This window comes from Melozone crissalis, unplaced genomic scaffold, assembly GCF_028551555.1.
Source record: "Melozone crissalis strain CALT ecotype California unplaced genomic scaffold, PUWL_Pcris_2 ptg000009l_1, whole genome shotgun sequence".
Lineage (NCBI taxonomy): Eukaryota > Metazoa > Chordata > Aves > Passeriformes > Passerellidae > Melozone > Melozone crissalis.
Window position 1 is genome coordinate 16,493,181 of NW_026535787.1, and position 23,726 is coordinate 16,516,906.

At 64.9% G+C, this 23,726-nt stretch overlaps 2 protein-coding genes across 2 annotated transcripts; one reads left to right on the plus strand and one right to left on the minus strand.

Annotated features, from left to right (window-relative positions):
- Positions 1 to 2,842: 2,842 nt before the first annotated feature.
- On the plus strand, positions 2,843 to 6,429 carry PHOX2A (paired like homeobox 2A). The gene is made up of 3 exons (XM_054270412.1): positions 2,843 to 3,050; positions 4,807 to 4,994; positions 6,001 to 6,429. Exons 1-3 carry the CDS (start codon positions 2,843 to 2,845, stop codon positions 6,427 to 6,429), a joined length of 825 nt encoding a protein of 274 aa, XP_054126387.1.
- A 2,749-nt stretch (positions 6,430 to 9,178) lies between these two features.
- Positions 9,179 to 23,700, minus strand: INPPL1 (inositol polyphosphate phosphatase like 1). The gene is made up of 29 exons (XM_054270234.1): positions 23,538 to 23,700; positions 22,805 to 23,444; positions 18,718 to 18,781; positions 17,692 to 17,842; positions 17,488 to 17,608; positions 17,262 to 17,399; positions 17,089 to 17,179; positions 16,772 to 16,861; positions 16,334 to 16,432; positions 16,006 to 16,156; positions 15,695 to 15,801; positions 15,341 to 15,443; positions 15,065 to 15,261; positions 14,589 to 14,706; positions 14,000 to 14,096; positions 13,778 to 13,916; positions 13,588 to 13,687; positions 13,417 to 13,505; positions 13,257 to 13,338; positions 13,078 to 13,167; positions 12,853 to 12,966; positions 12,652 to 12,740; positions 12,467 to 12,554; positions 12,230 to 12,385; positions 12,075 to 12,159; positions 11,538 to 11,687; positions 10,634 to 11,465; positions 10,425 to 10,543; positions 9,179 to 9,978 (listed from the first exon to the last, which is right to left on the minus strand). Exons 1-29 carry the CDS (start codon positions 23,698 to 23,700, stop codon positions 9,888 to 9,890), a joined length of 4,554 nt encoding a protein of 1,517 aa, XP_054126209.1. The 3' UTR covers positions 9,179 to 9,887.
- Positions 23,701 to 23,726: the final 26 nt, after the last annotated feature.

The following is a 23,726-nucleotide window of genomic DNA, read 5'->3' on the forward strand; positions in this document are numbered from 1 at the left end:
ACCGTGCTGTGCCATCAGTCACACTGTGCCATGTCATGCTGTGCCAGGTGACACTGTGCCATGCCAAGTCACATCACCCTATTCCAGGCTGTGCCAGTACACACTGTGCCACCCTCCACCATGCCAAGCTGTGCCAGCCCCATGGATCGCAGCCCCACAGGCAGGAGCCACATGGGCCCTCCACAGCCCTTGAGGTGCTTTTCTTGGTGCCAATACAGTAAATGGGCTTCCACTGCCAGCAAAAGTGCCTGGAAACACGGGATCTGGGAGAAGAATCCTCTTTGGCTGTGCCAGACCCATTCAGTTCCCTACATCTGAACATCATGCTGGCACCCAATCTAGGCAGGGCACAGGGTGGGGGCTCAGGACACCCTGGAGCACCCCAGCTTTGTCCCCAGAACAGAGTAGCAGAGGGCAGAGGCCTCCAGCACCGCTGGGGGCAGCTGTGGGGCTGGGGGAGCCACCAGGATCTCCCAACACATCATCTGGGGCACTCCATGGGGCAATGAAGGCTGGAGAGTGTGGGGGGCAGTGATGAGGTGGGTGCTGTCATCCCAACCGAGCTGGGGCTAGAGCTGGGGGAGTTAGGGGTGTGACCAGAGGGGATCTTGTAGGGGGGGTCCCTTCAGAGAGGGTCCCATCGGCACAGGATCCATTGGAGGGGGTCCACCCATCAGAGGGGTGCCATTGGAAGGAGTCCCCCATCAGACAGGGGTCCCTTCAGGACAGTCCCTTTGGAGCCGTTCTATCATAAAGGATCCCATTGGAGAGGGTCCCATCAGCCCCCCTGACCAGCTCTGGAGGGACCCCGACCCACCAGGCACACGGACACGTCTCCAGGCCCACAGGCAGCTCCCAGCACACGATGGGATGGAGGGATGGGGGTCCCTGTCCCCATCCCCGCCACTGTGCTCGGCCCTTCCCTCTGCCAGTGCTGCCCCTTCGGGAGCAGGGGGCGCCAGCCTTTACCCACCCGCGCTGGGCAGCACCGGGGACACTGCCAGCACCCGTGTCCCTGCGTCCCCCACAGCCCGCAGGGATCCGCAGGGATCACCCCCATCCCACGGGAGCCGCGGGCTCTACCCCCGGCTGCGCCCCATCCCCTCCGTGTTCCACCGCCTCTGCTCTCCCCCTGCATCTGCCTCCTCCTCCTCCTCCTCCTCCTCGCCCTCCCGGCTCTGCCCGTCTCTGGGTAGCACCAGCAGCTCCTTGCGTGGCAGATTGCTGCCTAATTAGTTTAGAGGGAAAACTTAATTGAATTAACTTTTCACAGCTCCAGCAGCCCGACAGTGGGGCCTCGCTCCGCGCCAGCCCCACGCCCTGATCGAATTAACTTGTTTAGCAAGCTGCCCGCTCCGGCCGCGCAGCTGGGCAGGGCGCGGGGGGGCCCCGCCGGCACCCACCGGGGCCGGGGGCTCGGCCGGGGGAGCGGAGACCGAGAGGGACCGCGGGGGAAGCGGGGCTGTTCCCGGGGAACGGAATCCAGCAGGGAGCGGGACCCTTTGTGGCCTGAGATGGGGGCAGAGCGCAGGACGGGCATGGGGCAGGGCACGGGCCAGGAGACAGAGCGGGAGATGGGGCAAAACGTGGGGCAGGACACAAGATCGGATATGGGGCAAAACACAGGGCAAGAGACAGGGCGGGATGCGCGGCAGGAAAGGGGGAAGGACACGGGTTAGGACAGGAGATGGGACAAGAATATCGGGGAGAAGGTGGGACAGGATGCGGGGCTGGATACTGGGCAGGACATGGGGCAGGACAGATTCGGAGCGATCCCACAGGACTCGGCCAGAGTCCGTTCTTCCCCCACCCCCCCGCTCCCCTGGGGGACCCAAAGCCCTTCATTGGGCACAATTAGACTTTTAAATCCTCTTTAGTGAAAGTGTTTGTCTTGAAAATGTCCCAAATCCCGCCAAATCCTCCCGCATCCCCCCTCCCCACCCGCCCCTCCGGTGCCGCTGAAAGGGGCGAGAGCCTTTGCCTCGGTCCCGGCAGGGGGCCGGGGGGATGGGGGGCTTTGAAATTCATCCGGCTGAAAACTGGGGAGGGGGGTTGCAAAGGCCAGAGCCCCCCGAGGAGAGAGGGGTGGGGCTGAGGGCCCCTCCAAAGCCGCCGGCTCCCCCTGCACCCAGGGACGGCGGAGGGCACCCGGGGACAGGGCGTGGTGCCGTTGTTTGCCCTCCTGCCCCTGGGATGCTCAGCCCCACAGGCATGGCATGGCATGGCATGGCATGGCATGGCATGGCATGGCGACAAGGAGGGAGATGGGGATCAGGATGGAGACGCACACAGGATGGGATAGGGATGGGCACAGGGACAAGACCAAGGACCGGGATGAGATGGTATGGTATGGTATGGGATGGTATGGGATGGGATGGGATGGGATGGGATGGGATGGGGATAGGATGGGGATAGGATGGCGATGGCGCTGGGGACAGGGATGACACAGGAGGATGGGACACGGGGGGAAGGTCCAAGCGCTGGTCCCAGGGCAGGCCCGCCGAGCGCTGCTCCGGGGGTGCCCAGGGGCCGCTGTGCCCCCGCCCGCCCCCAGCCCCAGCAGCGGCCGCCGGAGCCGCTCCGAGGCGGGGGGTGCTGCGCCCACGAAGGGTTAAGGGGGGCGGGGGGCTGAGGGGAGGGGGGTGTCGGCTCCGCCCGCTCCCGCCGTCCCCGGGAGATATTGTCATGCAAAAGCCCCCGGCGAGCGCAGCCTTTGTCCGCGCTCCCCCCGCCGGTATATTAACGGGCCGGGGCGGCGGCGGTGGCGGGGGCGGGCGGGGGCCCGGCGGGCAGGAGGCGGCGGGGACGGGCGGGCGGCAGCCGGGGCCGCACCGGGCTCGCCATGGACTACTCCTACCTCAACTCCTACGAGTCCTGCGTGGCCGCCATGGAGGCGAGCTACGAGTTCAGCCCCTGCAGCCAGGCGGGCTCCTTCCAGTACAGCCCCATGCGGGGGGGCTTCGGGCCTGCGCCCGCCTGCGCCCCCCTCGCCTCCGCCAGCTGCGCCCTGGGCGCCCTCCGCGACCACCAGCCCTCGCCCTACTCGGCAGGTAAGGGACGGGGACCCGCCGGGAGCCACCGGGGGCAGCCCCGGGACGGGCGTCAGGGAGCGGCCGCGCCGTCGGGGCTGGCCGGGATCGGACCTGGCGGGGACCGGGGCCACCGGGGCTCGGACCGGCGGCTGCCGGGGATGTCGGGGCTCGGTGCCATCGCTTGCCGGAGCCGTCGGTCTCCTGTACCGTCAGTGTTCGATGCCGTCGGCGCCGGTGCTGGGGGCTCCCGGAGCCGCCGCTGCCCTGCGCTGTCAGAACTCGATGCCGACGGTGCCTGTTACCGCCGGTTCCCGGTAGCGCCCGTGCCCGATCCCGCCGATTCCCGCTCCCGTTGTTGCCCAGTACCGGCAGCGCTCGGTGCTGTCGGCGCCGATACCATCCACCGTTTATACTATCGGTTCCCGGTGCCGGCAGTGCCAGTTCCCGCCCGTTCCCGGTGCCGCTGGTGCCCGGCACTGTCAGGATTCGTAAGCATCGGTACCCGGCACTGCTGGCGACCGATATCATCGGTTCCCGGTGATCCCAGTGCCCAACACCGTTAGTGCCCAATGCCGCCGGTCCCGGGAACTGTCTGTTCCCGGTGCCGCCGGTGTCCGTTCCTGCGAGTTCCCGGTGCTGTCGGTTCTCGGTACCGCCAGTGCACGCTGCCGCTGGTGCCCGGTGCTGCCTGTCCCCGTTGCCGCCGGTGCTCGGCATTTCATGCTCGGTGCCGTCTGTAGCGGCTGCTGTCAGTCCTCGGTGCCGTCAGCTCCCCATGACATCGATTCCCGGTGCTGTGCATTCCCGGCACTGTTGGCGCTCGGTCCCACCGGTTCCCGGTGCTGCCGGTGCTCGAAGCCCGGGCTGGCCCTGCCCGGCTCGGTCCCTCCCGCCGCCCGTCCCGGCTCTCCCCGCTCGCCTCCGCCGCTGGGGATGAGCCCTCCCAAGCACGGCCGCGGGTCCGCGGGGGTCCCCGGGGCTGTGGCGGCCCCAGAGCGGGGCTGGGGAGGGTCCTCGCCTCTGCAAACCCCCTCCCCGCTCCGCATTCGTTGCACCGCGGAGGCGCTGAGTGTGGTTCCGCCGATAACGAAGGAGCTGCCGGCTGGCACCGGCCCCGCACTGCCCCGCCAGCCCTGCTCCCGCCCCGGGGCCCCGCGTCCCCCCGAACGAATGAACGAACAAACGGGACCGGGGGTGCAGCGGGGGCAGCGATCCAGCCCTGCCCTCGCCCTTCCCGCCCTGCCCGCGGGTCCTGCCCGGTTCATCGTGCCCGGTTCATCGTGCCCTGTTCATCGTGCCCGGTTCATCGTGCCCAGTTCACCGTGCCCGGTCCATGCCCTGAGTCATCCTGCCCGCTCTGCCCCTTCTCGGTTCACCACAGCCCAGTTTGTCCTTCCTGGTTCATCCTTTGCCGATTTCTCTGCCCACTGCATCCCCCTGCCCGTTTATGTATTCCCCGTCTATTTCTTCCTATGCGATCCTTGCCCAATCCTTCCCTTCCCTGTTCATCCCTACCCAGCTCATCCTTCCCGGCTCATTTATCCCTGGCCAGTGTCCCCTACCGAGTCCATTCCTTCCCGTCCATTCCTTCCCGGTTCATCCTTGCCCGGTTCATCCCTGTCTGATCCATCCCTGCCCAGTGTCTCCTGCCTGGTCCATCCCTTCTCGCTCCATCCCTTCTCGCTCCATCCGTGCCTGATGCCCCCTGCCCAGGTGTCCCCCCAGTGCCCACCACAGCCCTCCCGCCTCTATTGACTCCCCGTTTCTTCCCCAGTTCCCTACAAATTCTTCTCGGACCCGTCGGGGATCAACGAGAAGCGGAAGCAGCGGCGGATCCGCACGACGTTCACCAGCTCGCAGCTGAAGGAGCTGGAGCGGGTCTTTGCCGAGACTCACTACCCCGACATCTACACCCGCGAGGAGCTGGCGCTCAAGATCGACCTCACCGAGGCGCGGGTGCAGGTCAGCCCCGGGGAGGGGAGGGGGCTGGGGCTGGGGCTGGGGATGGGGATGAGGATGAGGATGGGGATGGGCGTGAGAGACTCCAATCCCACTGGAGCAGGGACCCCGACCGTGGGATGGTGCTGCTCTGCTCCCTGCATTGGCAGGGCGGCAGGCAGGGACTCGGCCTCGGCACTGCCGCAGTCGGGGACACCCTGCTGGACACGCTGCTACCACCTTGCTCTGCTGGAGCTCGGGGGCACAGCCTGACCCCCAGCAGAGTGTGGGCATTGGTGCCACAGCGCCGTCACTGTCATCAATGGTTTAGGGCTGTCCCAAACACCTTGGGGTTGGTGAGAGTCCCGGAGGACAGAGAGTGGCCCTTGTGGGTGCAGTGTCCCCTGTGTCAGTGCAGATTTCTCCTGGGGGAGTCGGGACAGACACAGAGTCCCCCTGTAGGTGCAGATCCCCCTCTGTGAGTGCAGACACACTCTGCGCACACACGTGCCAATGCAGACCCATCTTTGTGGGGTCCTCTGCGTGGAATCCCCCCGTGTCAGTGAATGCCCCACTGTGTGGCTTCAGAGCCCCTCGGGGAGCACAGAACATCTGTCCCCATAGGAATGCAGGGACCCGTAGGAGTGGGGGTCCTGGCCCCTCCCTCCAGGGGGATGTGGGAAGTGTGGACCCCCCTGTTGGCACCAGGGGGGGTCACCAGCCGGGGCCGTGGGCTGTGGGCTCTGGCCGCACAGGGGCAGGTGTGGGTGCGGTGTGGTGATGTCCCCTCCCCATGTCCCTCCCCTGCCAACACCGGAGCGCACGCCAGCTGCGCCTGGCGCCAGCCTCACAAATCTACATTATTGCGGATATATGGATCCCTCTGGCGATGTGGAAGACATTTTCCCCGAGGGAATGCAGGGTTGTGAACCCCACCCCCGAGCATGGGAGGGCTGCCTGCACCCACAGGCTCCCCGAAGCCCCAGGGACCGCGGCAAGGGGTGCTCCCATCCCCTCCATCCCCCTCCAGGTGTGGTTCCAGAACCGTCGAGCCAAATTCCGCAAGCAGGAGCGCGCCGCCAACGCCAAGGGTGCCAGCGGCACCGGCAGCAGCGGGAAGAAGTCGGAGCCACGCTCCTCCTCCGAAGACGACGAATCCAAGGAGTCCAACTGCAGCCCGACCCCCGACAGCACGGCCTCGCTGCCCGCCGCCGCCCTGGGCAGCCCCGGCGGCAGCCTGAGCCCCAGCCCCGGCGCGGGGGCGCCCCTGGGACCCGGCCATGCCCCCCAGCCCCTCAAGGCGCCGCTCTGGGCGGGGGTGGGGGGCGGCAGCGGAGCCCCCAACACGGCCGAGCTGCTGAAGGCCTGGCAGCCCACCGAGGCTGTGCCGGGACCCTTCTCCGGCGTCCTCTCCTCCTTCCATCGGAAACCGAACGGCATCAAGACAAACCTCTTCTGATCGCCGAGCCGCCGGATCCGCCTGCCCCCCGAACCCCCTCGGCCCCCGCCCTGCCCCCTGCACCCACCGCCCCCAGCACGGAGCCACCGCGCCGCTCCAGCGAGCGGGGACAGGGAGCGGGACCGGCCCTGCCCCTCCCGGACCCTGCGTGAGTGGGGACAGCTCCCGGCGACACCCGTGGGTGCTGCGGGACCGCGGGGGCGCCGGGCGGGGACACCAGCCCCGTGCTCAGCCAGCGCGGCCCTGGCAGAGCCTGCGGGTGGGGGCAGATGTGGGGCTCCCACAGCGCTGCGGGTGCTCCAGCAGAGCCCCCTCGATGGTCGGTGCCGCCGGGCTGGGGGCAGGATGCACTTTATGGGGGGCTCTGGGCTCACCGGGGTGGGCAGCGCCGGGCACCCCGCTAGGGAAACGCCCCTTGGTGCGGGGAGGAGCTGATCCCACCCAGATCCCGCCTGCTGGCATGGATAACCCCGGCAGGGAAGCGGTCACCCACCCCAGCCCCGAAGGCTGTGGGCAGTAAATGCGGGGCTGGGAGGTTCAGCGCTCTCCTGCATCGCTGCAGGCGCTGCCAGGGGGGACAGGGAGCCAGAACTGCCGGGGTGAGGTGCTCCCCTCGGGAGGGTGATGTGGGATGGAGCCCTGGCACAGCCAGTGGGATGTCTGGGAGCAGCCAGGACCCCTTGTCAGCAGCAGAGTGGGTGCTCCCACTGAAGCTGGCAGTGGGACACCCCGCACACTCCCATGACCTCCTCAAGGTTCCCGAAGCAGGGGTGGTGCTGGTGGTGCCCACTCACCCACTACACCCTGCTGCTGTGCTGGTGGGTTTCAAGGCATGGTGAGGATGCTGGCAGCCCATCCATGGATCCCTGTCCCCCCTGTATCCCTCCCAGCTCCCCCGAGGTGGGTTCCCCACTTTTCTTTCGTTTTTTTGGTTTGTTTTTTTTTTTTTTAACCATTCTGTAATTTATTACCCATGTTTGCAAATGCCACTAATCCAAATTAAACTTAATTTATTGACAGTGCTGCTGGCCCTCAGCCCCTGTTGCACCCCACTCCCACCAGGGGTTGCAGGGGTAGGGGGGCTGCACAGTCCCCACCCCTGGACCCTCTGAAACCCACCAGAACCCCCCAGGTGATGCCACGGACCCCCAGCACCTCAGGGATTATTTTGGGTGCCCCCACTCCAAGACTCCCAGCAGCTGTAGGACGCTGAAGGGGCACCCCATGGGAAGCCCCCCCAAGTGGGGTGAGGAGAGGGGTGCCCCACACAGCCCCCCTGGCCTCTAGGGGCCCTTTGGGGGGTGATGATGAAGAAGCTCTTGGGGGCATTGGGAAGGTGACAAGGAGCATGCCAGGCTGTTGGGGGAGGTCTGAGGTGCCCAAATGGGCAAGAAGGGGACAAGGGAGCTGGTCCCCACCTTGCTGGGGCCAGTACAGCCAGCTTGGAGGGGTCACAGATTATGCTGGGACACAGCTCGTCCCTCTGGGTCCCCACCTTGCCCCCCTCCCCACACTGAGAGCTCCAGCACACCCATTGCATGAACATGATAAAAACCACTCCAGGTTTACAAACACCTCCAAACACAGGAGCTGGGGTTTAGTGGGGGGAGTTCACCCCCCCAGTAACAGAGGGGGGAGGTTGGGGTACGCCAGGGGCACCTGGCCCATCCTTCATCTCAGCCGGAGTGAGGGGTGGGGGGTCTGGGGTAGCATCACCCCCACCCCTCCGAGGACAGGGAGAGCCTGGAGGGAGCATCCCAGAGGGGAAAGCACAATGGGAGCAGCCCTGCCCTGGGGCTCCCACCCTGGGGACCCTCCTGGAAGGACACTTGGCGAGGCTGGGGCTGAGCACCCACAAGGAGAGCCGGCTGCCAGCCCTGCTGTCCCCAAGGGTGACACAGACCCCCGTGGGGACAGACCCAGCCAGTGCCAATGGGCAAACGGGCTGGGATGGGGGATCTGCCCCGCAGGCACTGCTGGTGTGGGATGGGCTCTGGGGGAAGGCACTGAGCTGGCTCTGCTCTGACAGGATTCCCAGGCTGGGGATGGACTCCCAGCACGGGGACAGGCACTCCCAGAGAGGGGACAGGGACTCCGGGGGCAGGGACGGAATCCCCACAATGGGAACAACAGGACCCCTGGGAATGGAACCTCTGGGTGGGGTGGACCCTCAGGGTGGGGTGGGACCCCTGGGAATGAGGACAGCACCCCCAGGGTGGGAACAGCACCCCCAAGGTGGGAACAGGGACCACCATAGCGGGGATGGGACCCCCAGGAATGGTAACAGGGACACCTGGGTTGGAGATGGAACCCCCGGAGATGGGGACAGGGACCCATGGGGTGAGGACAGGAACCCCCAGGGGTGGGGACAGCACATCCAGAGCAGGGATAGGGATCAGAGTGGGGGTAGAGCCCCTGGTGTGCAGATATGAGGTCCAGGGTGGGGACAGGATGCTCTGGAGCTGGGAGAGGGACCTACAGCAAGGGGAGGGGGCCCCCAGGGATGGTGACAGGCACCTCCTGGGTGGGGATGGGGATCTTCCAGGGTGGGAATGGGACATCCATCTTGGGGACAGGGACCCTGAGGGGGACAGGTGCCTTGGGGTGGGAACAGGGATGCCCAGGGTGGAGACAGGAACCTTCAGAGTGGGGATGGGACCTTCAGGGTGGGGACAGGATCCTTAGAGTTGGGGACAGGGACCCTGAGCTGGGCCTAGTGTTGTGTGTGGGGGCTGGCTGAGGTATCCCATCCCAGGCATCATGAAGGCACTTGGGTCGAGACATGACTTTGCTCAGAGCCTCCTCCTAGCTGTGAGGGCTCATGGGGGGAGCCAGGGTCCCGACCAGGGAGCCAGGTTACCCCCAAACACCTCTTCCCCCATCCCTTCTCCCAATAAATAAAAAAATAACTTAAATGTGAGGACACCCCGTGGGTATCCTCATGTGAAATTATCTGACCAGGACCCACCACCCCCCTGTCCCCCACTCCCCCTTCCTGCCCCATTACCCTGCACGCAGGGTGGGGTGGGCTGTGGAGCTCATGGGGTTCCCACTTGCTGCTGGTGATGGTGGGATGCATGGATACAGGGTGTGGGGCTGTGGGATGAAGGATCCTCAGCTGCAGGATGCACAGCTGCAGGATCTGGGATGCACATCCATGGGACCCAGGATATGGGGTCACAGGATGCCGGGCTGCGGACACACGGCCGCAGGATCTGAGGGATCTGGGATGTGTGGCCGCAGGATCTGGGATGCTCAGCTGCAGGATGCAGGGCCACAGGCTCCAGGACACGTGGCAGCAGGATACAGAATGCACAGCCATGGGGTCCAGGATGTCCATCTGTGGGATGCAGGATGCTGGGCCACAGGACACACTACTGCAAGGTGTGAGACGCGGGGCTGCAGGATCTGGGATGCCGGGCCACGGGAAGCACGGGACGCTGGATGTGCGGTGGCAGCTACTTGCGGAGCTGGAGGCTCTCCAGAAGGACGCGCTTGTGGCCGGGCTCCAGCACTCCAGCCTCCTCCAGGTCCTCCTCTGTGATGTCACTGGGAATGAAACACAAATATGGGGCTCTCTCACCCTGAGGGGCACCCCACCCCACGTGGGAGTGCAAGAGCCCCCACTCAGGCTGCTGGGTGCACACCCAGGCTCCATCCTGTCCCTACCGTGGGGTTTTGTTACCCTCAGGGGGCACTGGGGATCCCAAGAGGCAAAGGGCACAGGGGAGCAGTGGGGACCCCTAAGGGCAGCACAGAACCTTTGGGGGCCCTCCGGGGACAGTGGGGATTCCCAGGGGAAGTGGAGACCTGCAGAAGGCAGTGGGGAACACCCAGGGATAGCAGGGACCATCAAGGGCAGCACCCCAAGAGACCTCCCCAGAACCCAGGCATCACTGTGACCCCCTGGGGAAGTCATGCACTCACTGGGGCTGGCCAGGCTGGGGGTGGGAGTGGGTGGGGGTCCCTGCCCACCATCCTGGGGGGCTGCTCACCTGAGGAACTCCAGGTCGTCCCAGCCGTTGCGCACCAGCCCCTCCTCGTACCGCTCCAGCCCCAGCGCCCGCAGCCACTCGCCCACGCCGGGCACGGTGCCCACGCCGCGGCCCAGCGCCTGCGCCCCAACAGCCTCAGCACCATTGGGCACCCCAAAGGGAGCCCCAGCCGAGGCGCCGAGGACCCCCACCCACCCTGCATCACCCACCTCCTCAGCCAGGTCCTCCTGGATGCTCTCCTGGATGGAGTGGGGAGGGAAGGCAAGGGGGCGGCCATAGTCAGGGTGCAGGCAGCGGGGAGGCAAGGCCCCCTTGGCCAGCAGCGGTGGTGGGGGGACCACCCTCCCCTTCCCACCCCCGTAGTCCACCTCACTCAGTGTCTTGGCCATCTGCAGCACCGAGCAGGAGCGGTCATCCAGCAGCCCTCCCGACAGGCCCCCAGGAGCGGGCAGTGCCCCAGGAGCGGGCAGTGCCCCAGGAGCAGGCAGTGCCCCGGGAATGGGCAGCGCCCCAGGAGCGGGCAGTGCCCCAGGAGCGGGCAGTGCCCCGGGAATGGGCAGCGCCCCAGGAGCGGGCAGTGCCCCGGGAACGGGCATCCCGCCAGCCCCCTCCATCCCAAATCCAGCCCTGGCGGCTGGGGGTGGCCGGGGGTGCAGCTTGGGCAGGGGAGCCTCTCCGAAGGCAGCAGGGTGGGATTTGGGGTCCTCACACCCGCTGGATGCCAGCAGCTCCTTGGGGGTGCCCAAGAAGGTGTTTTGGGGGAGCTCCAGCTCCCGGGGCAGCGGCGGCGGGGGGAAATCCGGCGGGGGCAGGTTCAGGGTGCCCAGCTCCTCCTCCTCATCGCTCTCGCCACCGCAGCATGCCGAGGGGCACTGGCAGCGCTCCGGCACTGCCACCTGCACCTTGGCCTTGGGGGGCTTGCCGGGGTCCCCCGGCACCAGCAGCTGGTGGGGGACCCCCTCCAGCACGTAGTACGCTGGGTTGTTGAAGCTGTTCTTCAGGGGACCCCCTGAGAGCTCCGGCACTGCCTCCACCTTGGACCTGTGGGGACAGGGTTGAGCGTGGCACCTCCACAGGAACCCCGCCTCCCTAGCCCTGCCCACGCTCCCTCACCGGCTCGGGGTGGCCTCGTCCCTGGGGGCGCTGCGGTGCGGGGCGGGGGGACGCGGCGCTGCTGTGGTGCTGCTCTTGTCGGGCTCCTCCGGCAGCTTGGCCAGGAGGGTGGTGGGGGGCTCAGCACCCGTGGGCTTCCGCCCCACAGACCTGGCAACAGGAGGGGTTGGGTGGCCCACGGGGCTTGAATGTCCCCAGCGGGGTTCAGACCCCCAGGAGAGGGCTCAGATCACCCAGGACAAGGTTCAGACCCCATGGGATGGGTCTCAGCAGCCCAGATCAGGGCTCAGATCCCCAGCATGGGGCTCTGCCCTCTAGGATGAGGTTCAGCCACCAAAACACAGCCAGAGCCACATTTGGAGGCTCAGAGCCCCATCCCTGCCCTGTGTGGCACAAAACTGGCATCAGGACTGTCCCCGGTTGCATCCCACACACCAGCCTAGAGGGATACTCTAAGCAATAGCTGTGCTCAGGTAAATCCCTCAGACCTCCCGACCCCCAGGTGCCCCCCACTCTGCCAAGCCCTGTCCCTCATACTTGGCATTGTCCTGGGTGGCCCTGGCACCTAGCAGCACCTTCCCTTTGCTGGCTGTCGTCTCATCCTTATCGATGCTGATCCACTCTGCCAGGGAACAGGGGCTCAGTGGCGGAGTCCTCTCCCCAGGGTGCCCCCCTGGGTGAGGGGTGCTCACCATAGAGCCTCTCACGGGTGCCCAGGCGCTCCGTGGGCACCCAGACCTTCATGGAGCCACGGATATTGCCGGTCTCCTCACCGCGGTGGGACAGGTAGGTGAGGAACTGCTGGGCTGTGCTGCCAATCATGGACTTCAGGGCAATGACACACTCCCCTGGGGGTGACAGTGGGAGAGGTTGGGGATCTGCAACCCACAGACCCCCGGGGCTAGTGTGGTGCTGGAGTGGACACTCACCATAGGACTCGTAGCCATCAAGGGATTTGACAGTGAGCAAGAGGTGCTGGTCCTGCAGGTACTCAATCTCAGAGAGGATGGGCTTCAGCTGTGCCAGAGGGAAGAGGGTGCTGGCACTGAGCACGGGTCTCCCTGTCTGCAGCTTCCCCCAGCACCCACCCTGCCAGCCCCCAGCCCCTCCTCACCGTGGGCAGCTGCCGGGATGACCACTGCACCTTGAGGAAGTTGATGTTGTCACTGCTCTGGCTGTCATTCTCGAAGCTCTTCTTGAACTCTGTGGTGGTAGCAGGACATGGCATCAATCTTTTAGCCTCCCAGGATGCTATGAGCTTCCTGGGACCTGTCTCAAGCCCTCTGGGACCCCCCACTGCCATTCCAGTCCTCACCTTCCAGGCAGGTAGAATAGAACTCGATGAAAAACTTGGTGCGACTGGAGGTCTTCACGATGGCTTCTATGCTCTCAAACTCGATGTACGCCTGCTCTGAGGACTTGGAGAGCCCTCCATGGAGAGGCAAGACATTGGAATCTCCCTGGGGCCTCTCCATTTAGAGGGAGAGGTTGGACCATGGAGGGGCAGGGGACAGCAAGGGATCCCCTAGGGCATAGGCACCTTTTTTGGAAACGAACTGCGATGTCACTCCCACTTCAAAGGAGCCGAAGACGGGTGAGTGGTCACTGGTGACAATGTCATCTGTGCACCCTGCAGCCAGTGGGAATGGAGAAGAAGTTAGAGTGGAGGGGAGGGGACCGTCCCCAGAACAGAGTGCTGGGGGTGGTTACAGTGCTCACCATAAGCGTTGCAGTTGACATGAGTCTCGGGGTAGGACTTCCAGAGGATGCGGTCACACCAGGACGGCACGTTGGTACGCACCTGGCAGGGGTGGGGAGTGGGTGGGGGTTCAGATTGGGGTGTCCTCCACTCCCCCAACTCCCCCTACCCAGCACCTACCCCTGTGGGCTTCTGCTTGTGCCAGACATAGGTGTCCCGGGAGCCCCGCTCATAGCGGTAGGTTGGGGGGAAGGTGATCTCCTCCTCACCTGCAGGGACAGCAGTGGGTCACGACAGTCCCCACAGCAGGGGCTGCAGCACCAGACCCTCTTGGAGCCCCCCAGTTCTCACCAAAGCGCAGGAACACCTTGTGCTTCTCCTTCTCCAGATTGAGCTGATCCACCTTCAGCAGCGGCTCCAGCTCCTTGCGGCTGATGTAGTTGAGGATCTCCTGTGGGGAGCAAGGCGTTGGCACTGGGCTGGGAGGGGGACCCTGACACTCCCAGCTGCCTTGCCACCCCCAGCCACCCCTTCCCCTGACCTGGATGTCCATGTCTAGGCGGTAATTGAGGTCCCCAAACCAGAAGAGGTGAGTGAAGCGAAGCGAAATGTCAAAGGAGCTCAGCTGCTTATCCCCCAGTGAGAGCAGGCGCAGGATGTCCAGGTAGTTCTGGTTCCTCCTGAAGCAGGGGATACAGGGACAGGGTGTCACAGATACAAGGACAGGGCCTGTCCCAGCCCAGCCCAGGGTGGGGGTGCTCACCGTGCAGTCTTCTCATTGCCAGAGGTGAGGTGGCAGTTGACAAAGCCAAAGGAGGTGCCATTGAACATGAAGGAGACACCCACAGCGCCCTTGTTCCCTGTGAGGAATTGGGGACAAGGGATGGGATCAGGCAACCCCTGATTCTGTCTCGGGGATGGACACCCAGCCAGCCCCAGGTCACGGTGATGGGGCACAGTCCCCACCTGGCACAGTCCCCACGCTGAGAGGCCTCCTCATGAAACACCCCCCAGAGTCCCTCTCATGCAAAGCACACCTATCCAGGCCTCCACATGCAACACAAACATTCCCAGAACCTTCCCTGTGCACTGCACACAGATCCCTCCTCGTGAAACACCTGTGCTCTGGGATCCCTCCCCAAGCACCAACAAGACCCCTCCACGTGCAACCCTGGGACCCCTCCCCATGCAATGCCCACACACCAGGCTCCTCATCATGCAAGGTACACATGCTGAGACTCCTCCTCATGCCACACATGCAACAACAGGACTCCCCCCCCAATGCAGACAGCCCAGGAGCCCCCCTGTGCAGTGCACAGCCCGTGTCCCTCTGTGCCCTGCTGTGGCCCTACCCAGGGTGTTGGCGATCCCTGTCTTGACGCTGGAGGTGCTGACGTGGCTGATGCGGTTCTCGTGCTCTGGCTTCACCAGCACCACCACCTTGATGTTCCACAGGGACTGCATGGCCACCTGTGGGTGCCAGCACCCTCAGCCCCCTGCCAGCAGGCCCTGGGGCCCCCTGGGGCCACGGGGGCCCCTCTGGTGTGTCCACAGGGAATGCTCATTGCTGCTTCACCAAGGGCTGTTGCCCATGGAATCCCACCACCATCAATCAGCATCCACAGCTACCCAGCACCAGGAGACCACCCCAAAATACCTTATGTCACCAGACCCGGAGCACCCACAGCCACCCAGCACCACGAGAGCACCTCAGAACAGCCGGTGTCACAGAGCCAGAGCACAGCCACCCCCGGGACACTGAGCATCACACACCTCCACCACCCACCAGTGCCTGCACCCTACAGCCCCAAGGTCCCCTGGTGCTTACCGGGCGGTACTCAACCTCGGTGAAGTCCTTGAGGACGGAGCGCAGGAAGTCCACCCACTCCTTGTCTCCCAGGGAATTCTCCTGGGTGCCAAAGACGTAGATGTCGTGTGGTATGGCCATCGTCACCTCGTCCAGGGTCTTGCCCAAGCCCTTGGAGGTGATCCATGAAGTGATGTTCTTGGGGGGGGGAACGCTGCCTGCAGGGGGGACAGCACGGTTAGGGGGCGACCCCAGGGCCCTGACACCCCACCAAGGGCTGCCCCTGGCCTTGCTCACCCATGTTCCAGGTGCCGATGAAGACAGAGATCATGTCAGGCTCGTCCTGGTGAGAGTGCTTGTTCTTCATCAGCTGCAGAAGCTGACAGAAGGCCTCACGTTTCTGCAGAAGGGGGCAGTGAGTGGGGGTAGAGGGGCTCCCTACAACCCTCTCCCACCCCCCTGCTTTGGCTCAGCCACAGCTGGCACCTTCTGGGCATGGGGATCACCCCACGGACATCACACAGCCATCAGGCACCGGTACCCAGCGCCTGTCCCTGAGCCCTACCAGGGCCCAGGGGTTAAATCCTGCCCCACCCCATCCCTACAAGGGACCCCTTGTCTCACACCCGCCCCCAGGTGAGCGTTACCCACCCGAGCACTGACAAAAACAAAGTCTTTCCGTTGCGTTTTATCCTTTTCCTTCTCAAAAACGATGCCCAGCTTGTTCTGTACCCGCTGTGACTTGATCAGCTGCCGAACTGAGGAGGAGAGGGAAGAGCTGGGAGAGTGCTGGCTGCTAGCTGGGTGCTGGAACCCCCCCAGTGCATGCTTTGGGGGACCCCCCAAGATGGGAACACCCCCAACATGAGGAATCTCCCAGCTTCCAGCTCACCACTGAGCCTCACAGGGATGCTGCCCAGCACAAAGGGTGCTGGGGCCCTCCCAGACACCTCCCCACTCACTCTTGTCATGGGTGAAGGTGTTCCAGTCCTCCTGGGAGTCCTTCTGCTTCTTCAGCACCACTAGTTTACCCCCCTCCACATCCACACTCAGTGTGTACTTCTGTGACTTCCCAATCTTGGTCAGGTCCCCCAGGGTGATATCCAGCTTCACCTGCCAGGGGACACTGGGATGAGGGAGGACACAGGGGACACCCCAGCACCCCGTCTGGCATCTGGCCTCCCCCAGAGACACCTAGGGGTGTGTGCCCTCAGTGTCACACTGGAGGTACTCAGCTGATGCCGAAATCCCCCCAAAAGGGGGCAGGGCAGGGGGTAGGGTTGGGCTCACCTCGAAGGTCTGCACTGGGATGCTCTTGGCCTTGCGGGAGAGGGGTTGAGGAGGGGTGGCTGGGGTGGCTGAGCTCATCTCCTGCAGGGCCTTCAGTGCCTGCCAGAGCCCCAGCAGGGTCAGCTGAGAGCCCACCAGTCCCCCAGCTCCAACAACCCATCCAGTCCCACCAATCTTCCAGTCCCCACCAGCCCTCACAGTCCACAAGGTCCCATCAGCCCCCTTAGCCCTACCAGTGCCAGCTCCATTGGCCCTTCCCAGTCCCACTAGTGCCTCAATCCCACAAGCCCATCCCCAGTCCCCCAGCTCCACCAGCCCAGCAAGCTCTGCCAGTTGCCCCAGTCCCACCAGTGCCCTCAGCCCCACAGTCTCTCTGGTTCACCCAGACCCCTCAGAACACCCCCATCAGGCCATCCAGCCTTGCATCTCCAGCCTTACCTTCTTCTCGATGGATGACAGGAAATCTTTCAGCACAGAGAGTTTCAGCACCAGGTTCTCCAGCTCCTGCTCTCCACTCTGCCCTGCTGTCTGGAACCCCCAGCAGGACACTCCAGCACTGGGATGTGAACCCCAGACCCACCCAAGAGCCTCCCCCACCCCAAGTGGCAGCGCCCACTGGCAGTCTGGGATGGGGTAGGATGGTTAGGTGTTTCTCCACAGTTTTTCCCACCACCTATGGATGGTACCATGTTTGGGTCTGTGGGTGCAGTTCATGGTGGAGGGCTGCCACTGCTCTGTCCCCATATTCCCTTTACCTGTTGCAGGATCTTGGAGACCATGGGGGAGCTCTGCTGGTCAAACACCTTGGAGAGGATCTCCAGCCCTGCCAGCACCTTGTCCACCTCACTGGAGAGGCAAGAGGAGCCGGCTCACCGGGTGGCACATACGTCCTTCCGTCTGTTTGTCTGTCCCAGCGTCTGGCACTCACCTGTGCAGCCGTTTGCAGGACGTGACGAGAGTCTTGTTGAGGTGGGGGAGGCTGTTGGCCCCTCCCTTCACTGCCTCCAGGTCCAGGCTGTAGCTGCCCTTCAGGTACTCATGAGAGATGCTGCTGAGCCCATTGGTGCTACAGAGAGAGCACCCAGGGGGTGAGAGCCAGCAGGGAGGAGCAGGGCACAGACAGGGGACAGACAGGGGGACAAGCAGACCCTCACCTCTCCACTGGCCTCTCTGGCACAGATGGTCCCAGGCCAGTGGGGCTGAGCCCCGCTGAGGTGCCAGAGCAACTGGTGGAGCCGGAGCGTGGCGGCAACGGCGGCTTCTCATCCTCTCCATCTGCAGTGGGGCATGAGGGGGCCAGTTACCCCCACCCCAGAGTCCCAGGACCCCCTTCACCCACCCACGTCACCCTGCCATACCCGAATAGTCCCTGTCCTCCACGGTCTCCTTCTCCTTCTCCCTCTCGACAGGGAAGAGCAGGGTGCAGACCAGCCCCTGGTTGGGCTGCAGGTACAGGGCAATCAGCTCGCTGAGCGTCTTGAAGCGCCGCACCTGCACGCCCTGTGACGTCTGTGGGGACATCGGGACACCGGCACCATCAGCACCTGCAGCCACCATCACTGCACACCCCCCAGGTGGAGACAACACCAAACAGGGAATGCCACCATCCAGGGATGCCACCATGCAGAGACAGGAATCTCCCCAGGCAGGGATACCACCATGCAGGGACCCCAGGCAGGGATAACACCATACAATGATCCCCTCGTGCGGAGGTGCCACCACACAGGGATGTTCCCATGAAGGGACCCCCATGCAGGGACCTCCATGCAGGGACCCCCATGAAGGGATCCTCCCATGCTGAGATGCCAATGTGCAGGGATGTTCCCATGAAGGGACCCCCATGCAGGGACCCCCATGAAGGGATCCTCCCATGCTGAGATGCCAATGTGCAGGGATGTTCCCATGAAGGGACCCCCATGCAGGGACCCCCATGAAGGGATCCTTCCATGCAGAGATGTCACTGTGCAGGAACCCCCCCCCCCATGCAGGGACCCCCATGCAGGATGAGGGGCTGACCCCACAGCCCCACGGTGGGGACCAGGGCCCGTTGCAATGAGGCCTGCAGGGCGGGTAGCTGGGCACACAGGGTGCAGGCAGCAGCCGTCCCTCAGCCTCCTCCCTCCCAGAGGCAGCTTTTCCTGCCAGCCTGGCCAGCACAAAGAGGGTTCTGTTGCTCTAAAAATACCCAGTGCCACAGCCGGCCAAGACAGGCACAGCCAAGCCATCCGGCACAGCCGGGCAGGCGCGTGGCACGGCGCCAGGGCTGAGCCCAGCACAGCCACAGGGACAGGTAAAGCCAGACCACGAGGCCAGCACTGAGCACTGCTGAGCCAGAGAGCCCCAGTGCCCACGAGCCAGGGGTGTCCCATGCCCGCGCTGCCCACCTGCACGGCCAGGAAATCCTCCTCGTCCGGCAGGATGCGGTAGGTGTGCACGTGTTTCTGGAACCTGTGGCAGCAGGGAGGGCATCAGGGGGTGCTGGGGGGTGGCTGGTGTCCCCCCACCTACCTGCACAGCCCCTGCCAGCCCCAAAGGGATGCCCTGTACTCATCTAGTCAGACCCAACTTCACCAGCAGCGACAGCGAGGAGCTCCAATACCACCATTCCCCATGGAATGCAGTGAACTGACAGGGAACCCGTGGAAAAGCCACGGGAAAATGCCTGCAGGGTGGGTGCTGGGAGCCCGAGAGTGACTCCCCTGCGTGCTCCGACCCCACAATTGACAGCACTATGTCCTTGGCAGTGCTGCTGCCCTGCTGCACTGCCTGTCTGTGCCAGAGGCACTGTCCCCAGCCCACGGCACAGGCAGGAGCTGGCAGGAGCAGGCAGGAGCTGGCAGCCAGGACACCAGGAAACAATTTATTTTCCTGTGGAAGCTGACAGGAACCAAGGACACGATCCCAGGGCAGGGGGTGATGGGCAGTGCTAAGAGATGGGGTGAAAACATCAGTGAGTGCAAGGAGCAGGACTGGAAGCTCTCCCCATTTCAGGGACTCCAGGAGACAGGGAGCCTCAGCACTGCCAGACCTCCCCACTCCAGGGCTGTCCGCAGGGACCGGGACTCCTGGCTGGCCTCTGGCCACAGAGGTCACCGTGAGCACTGAGGCTGCTGTCACCACACTGGGGCCACTCAGCTGCTGTGTCCCCTGCCCCAGTGGCAGCTCAATGCAGGGCTGGAGGACTGGGACAAGGCAGCATCCATCCCCCCATGCTGTGCTGTGTCCCTGGACACCCTGGGGACACCCCGGACAGGGTGCCGTGCTCCCATGTCCTATCCCCCTCTGTCAGGTCCCGTGGTGTCACCCTACAGTTCTGCCGTGCCAGCACCCCACAGCACCAGGTTCCCTGGTGCCACCATGTCCCCTGCAGTGCCAGGTACCCCATTTCTCCTGCCTCCTCTGGAGGTACGACCTGCCCCAGCATCGTTGGGGTCCTGCCAAGTGTCCCAGTGCCCAGTCAGGGTCATTGTGATGGTGGGGCCATGGAGAACTCTCCAAGTGGTAGGGGGGGCTGAATGGGACTCCACTATGGGGGGGCTGTATGGAAAACCCTGCTAGGGTGGGGGAAGGGACCAGGGCTTTCCAGACTCCAATGAGTCTGTGGGAGAATCCCAGCTGGTAGGATGGGGGGGCACAAAAAGACACCCCCAAACGAGGGCAGCATAAGGGGTCTCTGTGGGAAGTCCTAACTCACAATTGGGGTCTCCACAGCAGGAACACCACTGGAGGTGTGATGTGAGTGCAAGAAGAGCCCCAGCACAGCACCAGTATGTGGAACTTCAGATTGGAGGGGCAAGGACCCTCAGGAGGAACCTCAGCTGTGGGGGACACCAAGGGGTTCTCTGTGGATAACTGGCAGGGGCTGGAGGGACACCCGGCACAGGGGGTGGTGCTGTGGAGAGGGCCTGCAGGGCCCCCTGGCTGCCCAGCCCCGCACTGCTGTCTGTCTGTCTGTCGCTGGTATTTTGGTGAGCAGCGACGGGGAGGGGGGGCCAGAGAGCACCGGGCTGGCTACAAAGAGCCTTTATGCGGGAGCTGCGGGACTCCCCTGTCGCTCTGACGCACAGCACCCTGCCAGCACAGCGGGCACCCCACATCCCCGCTGCTCTGTGGCACACAGAGGGGCACCTACCACCCTGCTTCACCAAGAGCAGGATGTGGGCACCCTGGCAAGGGGGATACCGTGCGCCCACTGGCACCACCCTGGCACTGGTGTCCCCCATGAACTGGCAGTGAGCCAGGATGGAAGCTCCAAGCCCCCACGCTCCTGTGGGACACCACACCAGGACTGTCCCCACTAGCACTGCTCACCAACCAGCGATGTCAGCACACCTTGGGGTGCCACTGCTGTGTGCTACCACTTCCCAATATGCAACAGCGAGGCCACAAGTGTGACACCCTGGTGTGCCACGGTGGGACACCCCAGTGTGCCATGGCGAGGGCACAGTGAGATGTCCTGGTGTGCCACATCCAGCCCGGTGAGTCCATGGCACACCAGTGGGAGGGTTAAAGGAAGCCGATGCTGCCGGGATCCCGCTGCAGTTCCCTTTCCTCCTCCTGATTCTGCAGCTATTTTTAGGCCAATGGCTCCACAGCCCTGTCCACCCACTCACAGGCAGTGGGGGTGCCTGATGAGATCACAGCACCAGGGACTCCCAGTAGCCCTTGTTGGAGTGCAGCCTCCCAAACTGGCATCCCCATGATGGGCTTTGCCATGCCAGTGCCACAGGCCAGCCACGTGGCACCCATGGCCCCCTCACCAAGCAGTGAGAGACACCCATGACAGACCACCTTACCCAGGCGCCCGTGCCACAATGCTGTCTGCAGCCCCCTGTCACCCACACCACACAATGCCCTCTCTCCAGCCACATGGCACCATTAGGTGCTGGAATTGCAGGCTCTCCCAGTACTGTGCCCAGTGCTACTTGCCAGCCCAGCTCTGTGGTGGGGAGCCAGTGCCCAGAGCCACACTGTGTTTCCCACATGCCTGGGAAACTGCATTTGCCACTGTCCACGGGGCAGGACAACCACACCACCATGGAGGCTGCATGCCTGGCAATGCACGTGGCACCAGCACCCAGCAACCCCAGGCCAGGGCAGGCCAGCTCACAGAGCACTCCCAACTCTCCCACAGGCTCTCAGGGCACAGAAAAGCTTTGAGTTCAAGTGCCCTCACCACCACCCCACAACCACATCAAGGTCCAGGTGCTGGCACAGGTAGCCAGCCTTGAGCAGAGCCAGTGGCATGCCCCAGGAGCATCCAGCACAACGAGGTGCCAGAGACCCCAGGTATGGTGGGGTGCTGGGGTGTACCACTGGGCAAAGGCACTTCAGGACCCCCAGGGGTGTCAGCCCTCACCTGTGACCTGGCACAAGCTGGGAGCCATGGAGTTCCATGGCACTATTCAAGCTGTCCCCCCTTCCCAGGCTGGGGACCCCCAGACATGAGGGCAGGAGCTGGGGGACCTCCAGTGGCATGGGTAGGCTCAGGGACCCCAAAAGTGTGCGGCAGGTGCTAGGCCCCCATCTCATAGACCCCCATGGTAATAGGGGTGGGTGACACAGCCCCCCTGGAGCCAGCCCAATATCCCCCCACTGCCTAGAGACTCCCAGGTCTCCTGGGACACCCAGGCCACAGCAGGTGCCATTCCCCTGGTGCCGTGCGTCCCAGAAGTGCCGGTGTCCCTCTGAAAACCCACGTCCCCCCGTGTCCGTGCCCCCCCAGCACCCACTGACCGGAGCTCTCTCAGCCTCCCTGTGCCCAAATTCCGAGTAACCCGCGCAGTACTGGTAACCCCCGTGTTCACTGTATCCCTCTCTGTCTGTTGCCCTCTTAGTGTTCCCCCATCCCCACCAACGCTCCCTGCGTGCTCCCCTGGATCCTTCCAGTGATCCCCCTGCCTGTTCTTCCTTGGCGCCCCCTCCCCCTGCCGGTGCCTCTCCCACTGTTCTTCCCGGTGCTGTGCCAGTGCTTCCTTGGACACCCGCCCTGCGTAGCACGGTGCTCCCCCGGATCCCTGCAGTGACCCCACCATGACGCCCCAGCGCTCTCCCCGATGCCTCTGGCGCTCCCCCAGATCCTCTCCTCTGCTGGCCCAGGAGCCACCCCCGGCTGCCCTCCCGACCCCCTGCTCTCCCCGGACCATCCCCGAGGCCCCTCTGGTGCCGCCCTAAACACTTCCACTCCTACGCCCGACTCTGCCCCGGTACCCCCGCCCCGTTTCTCCCGGGATCCCCCCAAAGCTCTCGCCGGTGCCCCCTCAAGCTCCCCGCTGCAGCTCTGCCATGGTCGCCCCCGGTCCTCCCCCCGACTCCCTGCCCGTGCCTCCGCAGCTCCCCCGGCCCCGCGCCGGTCCCCTCCCGGTGCACCCCCTCCAGGAACCCCCGATGGCCGCTCCCGGGTGTCCCCCCACGCCCCGCCGGCACCGCGGGGGTGTCGCCCCGGCAGCCCCCCGCCTGTACCCCACTCACAGCAGGCAGAGCGCGTAGGCCCCCGCCACGCTTTCGCTGTCCCGCACCAGGAAGCTGCCGTCCCGCCCGGCCCGCGCCAGCTGCTCCTCGGCCGCCGCCCGGCTCAGGTCCCGGTGGTACCAGGGGGGCACCGGCACCGGGGCCGCTCCTCCCGCGCCCCCCGCGCCCGCCATGCTCCGCCGCCGGGGCCGCGCTGCGGGGCCGCGCTCTGAGGGGGAGGGGGAGCCGAGGGGCGGGCAGCGGGGCGGGGAAAGGTGGGGGACGGGGACATCCCGGGGACAGGCAGGGGCTTCGGGGGCTGGGGGCGCCGAGGGCCCCAGGGGGGCACCGATGAGGTACCCGGGGGCCCACGGGAGAGATCCGGGGGTGGCCACCGTGAGAGGAGGTCGCGGGAGGGGACCCGCGGGGATCCTGGGGGAGCAGCAGGGGGAGCTCGGGGGAGCACCGGGGGGGCACTGGTGGGGTCCTGGGGGCGCACCCCAGAGGCACCGGGGCAGATCAGGGGCCGTGAGCAGGATGTTCAGGGGGGCATCTGGGGGTCTGACCGAGGGGCAGCGGCACCGAGGGGCGGAGAGCAGCGGGTAGCGGCAGCAGCAGTGGGGAGCACCGGGAGGATGAAGAGCACCGGGGCGGGGAGCACCTGGGAGGGGGAAGCACCAGGGGAGCACCCGGAGCATACCGTAGGGAAGAGCGAGGGTACGGTGGTGTGAAGGAACCACAAGTGTGAAGGTACCGGGGAGCCGGGCATTGGGGAAAGGGGGGCCGCGGTGGAGCAGGGCTGGGGACTGGGGCTGAAGAAGTGGGAGGCGAGACCCGGTTTGGCCACCAAAACCGGGGACTTCTTCATGAGCCAGGGATCGGGAAGGTGCCACCCTGCAGCTGGGAACACGGAGCATGTTGGGGGGAAAGGGACAACTAGGGT

Coding starts and splice junctions, on each gene's coding strand:
- PHOX2A (XM_054270412.1), top strand. CDS start 2,843: ATGGACTACTCCTACCTCAACTCCTACGAGTCCTGCGTGGCCGCCATG. Junction 3,051..4,806: donor GCCCTCGCCCTACTCGGCAG/GTAAGGGACGGG, acceptor TTTCTTCCCCAG/TTCCCTACAAATTCTTCTCG. Junction 4,995..6,000: donor TCACCGAGGCGCGGGTGCAG/GTCAGCCCCGGG, acceptor ATCCCCCTCCAG/GTGTGGTTCCAGAACCGTCG.
- INPPL1 (XM_054270234.1), bottom strand. CDS start 23,700: ATGCTCCGTGTTCCCAGCTGCAGGGTGGCACCTTCCCGATCCCTGGCT. Junction 12,555..12,651: donor CATCCCGGCAGCTGCCCACG/GTGAGGAGGGGC, acceptor CCTCTGGCACAG/CTGAAGCCCATCCTCTCTGA. Junction 11,466..11,537: donor GACGAGGCCACCCCGAGCCG/GTGAGGGAGCGT, acceptor CTGTCCCCACAG/GTCCAAGGTGGAGGCAGTGC.